The sequence below is a fragment of the Phoenix dactylifera genome, chromosome 9, assembly GCF_051530095.1.
Source record: "Phoenix dactylifera cultivar Ajwa chromosome 9, Ajwa_hap1_PhDact_Kaust_v1.1, whole genome shotgun sequence".
Lineage (NCBI taxonomy): Eukaryota > Viridiplantae > Streptophyta > Magnoliopsida > Arecales > Arecaceae > Phoenix > Phoenix dactylifera.
In genome coordinates, this window is record NC_143198.1 from 8,316,392 (window position 1) to 8,321,839 (window position 5,448).

The 5,448-nt window shown below is 50.5% G+C and overlaps 1 protein-coding gene across 1 annotated transcript; it reads left to right on the forward strand.

The window, feature by feature from the left end:
- The first annotated feature begins 223 nt into the window (after nt 1-223).
- On the forward strand, nt 224-2,734 carry LOC103721240 (9-cis-epoxycarotenoid dioxygenase, chloroplastic-like). Its single transcript, XM_008811361.6, has one exon. It carries the CDS (start codon nt 395-397, stop codon nt 2,240-2,242), a length of 1,848 nt encoding a protein of 615 aa, XP_008809583.4. The 5' UTR covers nt 224-394; the 3' UTR covers nt 2,243-2,734.
- The last annotated feature ends 2,714 nt before the right edge of the window (nt 2,735-5,448 follow it).

A 5,448-nucleotide genomic window follows, 5' to 3' on the forward strand; every position in this document is an offset into this window, starting at 1 on the left:
CTCACCTCCCTCCCTAATTTGTTTAGAAGAAAAAAAATTTGTTGGTCATACAAAAATCAATGCCAGTCCCCATTAACCCTTTCCGCAGAATCCAACACGTGGGCTTCTCTAAGGTGTCGATGTGGAGACCTCCATTCAAAACAACATGATATTGAGAGCCACCCCACCCGCACCCCTCTTCCCCAACTCTATAAATACACCCCCTCTCCCAATCCCCCTCTTCCCAACTCAATCCACTTCAAATCCTTTAAAAAAAAAGAAAAAAAATCACCGACTTGCAATCCCTCCACTGCTGAAGAACCTGAAGCATATAGACAAGCTTTCAAACACCACTCCCTGGCTTCCACCTCCCACTCCAAAAGTCCCTCGGCTTCTCCTCCTTGGAGCACAGACCATGGCCTCTCCCAGTGCTCGCCCAGCCGCAGCCAATCCAATCTCTAGGGCCCACCAATTGAGTCCCCTTCTGGGCCTGGACCGCTCAATATCCATCAAACAACTAAGAAAGCCTCGGCAACACCCCACGTCCATCCATTGCTCCGCCTCCTCCCATTCCCTCCTCAACCTCCCCGCCCACTCCTCCTACCACCCACCTTCTCTTTATGTCAAAGAGGCGGCGACAATTACGAAGCCCTCGAGCAAGCCCGATCAACGGAAGCACCGCCGCGACGACGGCCGGAGCAACCGGCCCCAATGGAATTTCCTCCAGCGGCTGGCTTCCGCGGCGCTGGACAGCGTCGAGGACGCCTTCATATCGAACGTGCTCGAGCGCCCGCACCCGCTGCCCAAGACCTCCGACCCCGCCGTCCAGATCGCCGGCAATTTCGCCCCGGTCGGCGAGCAGCCCCCCCACCATGACCTCCCCGTCTCCGGCCACATCCCGCCGTTCATCAATGGGGTATACGTGCGGAACGGCGCCAACCCGCACTTCCAGCCGGTCGCCGGCCACCACTTCTTCGATGGGGACGGCATGGTCCACGCCGTCCACCTCCGCAATGGCGCCGCCAGTTACACGTGCCGCTTCACCGAGACGGAGCGCCTCCGGCAGGAGCGCGCCCTCGGGCGGCCCATCTTCCCCAAGGCCATCGGCGAGCTCCACGGCCACTCCGGCATCGCCCGCCTCCTCCTCTTCTACGCCCGCGCCCTCTTCGGCCTTGTCGACCCCTCCCACGGCACCGGCGTCGCCAACGCCGGGCTCATCTACTTCCACGAGCGCCTGCTCGCCATGTCGGAGGATGACCTCCCCTACCACGTCCGCGTCAACCCCTCCGGCGACCTCGAGACCGTCGGACGCTACGACTTCGACGGCCAGCTCCGCTCCGCCATGATCGCCCACCCCAAGCTCGACCCCGTGTCCCGCGAGCTCTTCGCTCTCAGCTACGACGTCATCCAGAAGCCATACCTCAAGTACTTCCACTTCTCCCCCGCCGGCGAGAAGTCACCCGACGTCGAGATCCCCCTCGACCAGCCGACCATGATGCATGACTTCGCCATCACCGAGAATTTCGTCGTGATCCCGGACCAGCAGGTGGTCTTCAAGCTCCCGGAGATGATCCGCGGCGGCTCGCCGGTCGTGTACGACCGGAGCAAGACCTCCCGTTTCGGAATTCTCCCCAAGCACGCCGCCAACGCGTCGGAGATGAAGTGGGTCGACGTCCCGGACTGCTTCTGCTTCCACCTCTGGAACGCATGGGAGGAGCCCGGCACCGGCGAGGTCGTCGTCCTCGGCTCCTGCATGACGCCGGCCGACTCCATATTCAACGAGAGCGATGAGACCCTCAGGAGCGTGCTGTCAGAGATCCGGCTCGACCCGACCACCGGCAAATCCACCCGACGGCCCATTCTGGGCCCCACCGACCAATTGAACCTCGAGGCCGGAATGGTGAACCGGAACAAGCTCGGCCGGAAGACCCGCTACGCCTACCTGGCCATCGCCAATCCATGGCCCAAGGTGTCGGGCTTCGCCAAGGTCGACCTCTTCACTGGCGAGGTGGCCAAGTTCATCTTCGGCGAGGACCGGTACGGCGGGGAGCCATACTTCGTGCCGAGGCACGCGTCGTCGCCGAGGGAGGACGACGGCTACGTCCTCACCTTCATGCACAATGAGAAGACATCCCAGTCGGAGCTGCTCATCGTCAACGCCGTCGACATGCGGCTCGAGGCGTCGGTGAAGCTGCCATCCAGAGTTCCTTATGGCTTCCATGGGACATTCATCAACTCAAAGGACCTGGAATCACAGGCATAAAAGAGGAGAGGGGCCACGGAGCCGCTCCTCTTTTCCTCTATATCCACCTTCATCCTTTTCTGGGCGGGAGAGACTTTACCAGAGGGATATGCTTCGCATAGAGGTCCCCGGAGTCTCCTCGGTTAGTTTATTCTGTTTTGTTCCTTTCTACAGTTGGTAATAGCGAGAGAGTAGAGACCAGCTTGTAGCTTTGTTGGGGCTGTACTTACTAGTTAGGTTCGCCGAGCTCAGCTGGTCTCTGTTATTCTTTCCTTCCTTTCCTTTTCCCTTTTTTTTTTTTTGTCCCCCTTAGTCTACATATAGTGATACAGTTGATGAAGATGATAGCTTTGTTCCCATAATAATTCCGCCCACCATCTTCTTGTGTCTATGTATTGAGGAAAGGGGGTTCTTGTATTCCCGTGTGTAGGGAAGCACAGGTTCCCCTCCCCTTAGTATCCTCTGTTGTGAATATTATTCAGAATATAATAATGTTGCACTTATACACTATCAGTCTGCCTTCTGTGTGTGTGTGTGTGTGTGTGTGTGTTTTGCCGCCCTCCCCCGTCTCTCTCTCTCTGGTGCATAAATATGGCCCAGTGAAACAGCCAACGGAGTGTTACTAATAAACTCCAAGGCTCTTATTGCAGGAGATAACTGTATCAAATAAATTCCAAGGCTCTTATGCAGGAGATAACTGCATCAATAGCCACCATATCTCCATCCACAACTCCCCCTCTCTCTCCCCCCTCTTCTCATTAGCCATGGAGTTAATGCGGAAGGAGGAGGCCTTATAACCTAACCAAGGTTTATCCTGGGGAAGGATTTTTTTTTATTTCCGCACATGCTCTTTGGATGAAGTGGGGGGTCCAAGTTTCAAAGCATCAAGATGCTCTTCGCCAGAGAAATGGGAAGTGCGGTAGTGGTACGTGGCAGTAGAGAGCCCGAAGATCAGGTCGGTCTTGAGAATTTTTATTTATATTTGTTGTGCTCTGCAGTAAAAGAACTGTAACGGTAAAAAAAAAAAACGCGTTCCCTTTTGCACAGTGAGAAGAGAGAGAGAGTGACGGGGGGAACGAAGGTAGGATATAACTTTTTCTATGGAAGAAGAGGCTGACGTTTTTGTCGGGGTATTCGGGAACGACACGAGTCCTCTGTCGCCGCGTTAAAAGGTATCTATCATACCTCAACCTTCCTAATGGCCTCCATCCTATTGGATACCCGATCTAATCCAGCCCGAGTAGGATGGATTTTACCCAATCTGCAATAGATACGGGAAATGATAAAGCTCATCCCCAACCCAACCCCTATACGTATAATATTTTCTATATCCTCTCTCATAAATAAAAATATAATTAATATATAAAAATTTATATATTTTTGTAATTTTATTCGATCCGATCCATCCAACTTACTTTTGTTTTAACTCTATCTGCCCCCTCCAACTCCAGCTCTGTCGGAAACGAGCATAAGATGGCTTAGATGGGTGCGAGAAATAATCTATCTTGATCTATATCTAACTGTTGTCATCCCTACTTCAAACCATGCAGCCTCCACGCCTCCAACAAGCACATTGTTATTTGTTACAATCATAATCTTTGATTAAACTAATCCATCGAACCAAAATATCTTATAATCTTTTGTCCGACGGATGTTGTGTGATCTAAATCAAGTTTTGGCAACAAGACTAGTACATCACCATGGCTGGTAGTGATCTTTGATTTGGTTGGGGATCACAGCTTCTGCAAAAAAAATTACCTGGAGTGTTGAATCCACGTCTCTTTACAAAATTTATTCTCGTGCTTCTCTTTCAATTTGTCATGAGCCCCACCAGCTATTTTTCTCCTTGTATATCTCTCGAACAAATCCACCGGCCACCATTAATGCAGGGCACCCACCTTGACAAGCCCATATTTGTTTGATACTCCCTCCAATTACATATCAAGGATTTCTTGCACATGCTCTTCTCCATCTCCCTGTATTCTCCGAAGGCAGTAGAACAGAAGAATTGAGTTTCTGTCAAGAAATAAAGGGAAGTTTATTGATGACTCCCCCATCACTCACCTGACATATAGCTCAAGCCTCTATCACTACTTGCGACCAAAAAAACCATATTTCAAGAAACCAAACAATCAAGAAAAACGTGTAGATCACCTATCATCAATGTCAAGAAAAATGCTGATATCCGACTCCATTCCACCCATCGTGCCCTATCCTAACACTGTTGTTTGTCTTGTAATATAGCCGAGATAAACACAAATCCTCTATGGTGTATGTTTGCATTGTAGAGTGCTGCACATTGCTCAATGGTCTCCATCGGGAGATGAATGGCTATCAAACAAGGCAACCTTATCATGTATGGTGTGGCGATATTGATAGCTGTCAATCTCCTAATGGCACAGCGAGCATCCTATGTCAATCGAGACAGCATAACGACCTACCACCAATTTGGTTGTCCATCATTTGGTTTCACTCCAAATGTTTTGGTGAATGGTTAGGCACCGTACTCTCAAGTTGCAACATGTAGTATGGCATCCCCCTTTTGCCGAGTTAGGGTAATGCTGGTCTCCTTCCAAAAATCGGCGATGCAAGATTAAGCTTTAGGTGTACTGGACGGTAAGAGTATCGTGAAGACATTCCAAAAACTATTATTTGCTATCATCATCACTAAGCATCGTCCCATCTCTCATCACCTTATTCTAGTTTCATGGCTGCTATTGCATTTTCTATATTGGGAAGCTACGTGTTCTCTCCAAACTTCAGTGACATATGAAGCCAGATTCCATGGTCCCTAGGCAGTAGATACCACATGGGCACATCAAAGGTAATGCATCCTACCAGGGTATGGTTGTCCATACAAAAAATGGCTGCATGCGTGGACCACAGGACCAGTAGTTAACTACAGGCCGTGACAATATGGGAAATGGTTTCTAGTAGAGATTGCCGGTTCATCAATGTTGCTATTCCTTCTCTCATAACCTTTCTTAGAATATCCTGTGCAGGGAAGGTTCATATTCCACTCAGAATCAGGGCTCTTCCAGCATCTTCACGCAAAAGTACAGGGACTGACTCTGAACGTGATCAATCCTGTTTCCTTCTGAAGGCATGCCATGACTAGGTTTCCTCAAAAGCTGGCCATGGTCCTAGTCAGGAGCCAATATAATTGGGAACAGGATAAGCCATTGGAACCATGCCATTCATGTTCATTGATGGAATAGGCAAAGCCT

What these genes read in the sequence shown, in the direction of transcription:
- LOC103721240 (XM_008811361.6), top strand. Translation starts at nt 395, where the DNA reads ATGGCCTCTCCCAGTGCTCGCCCAGCCGCAGCCAATCCAATCTCTAGG.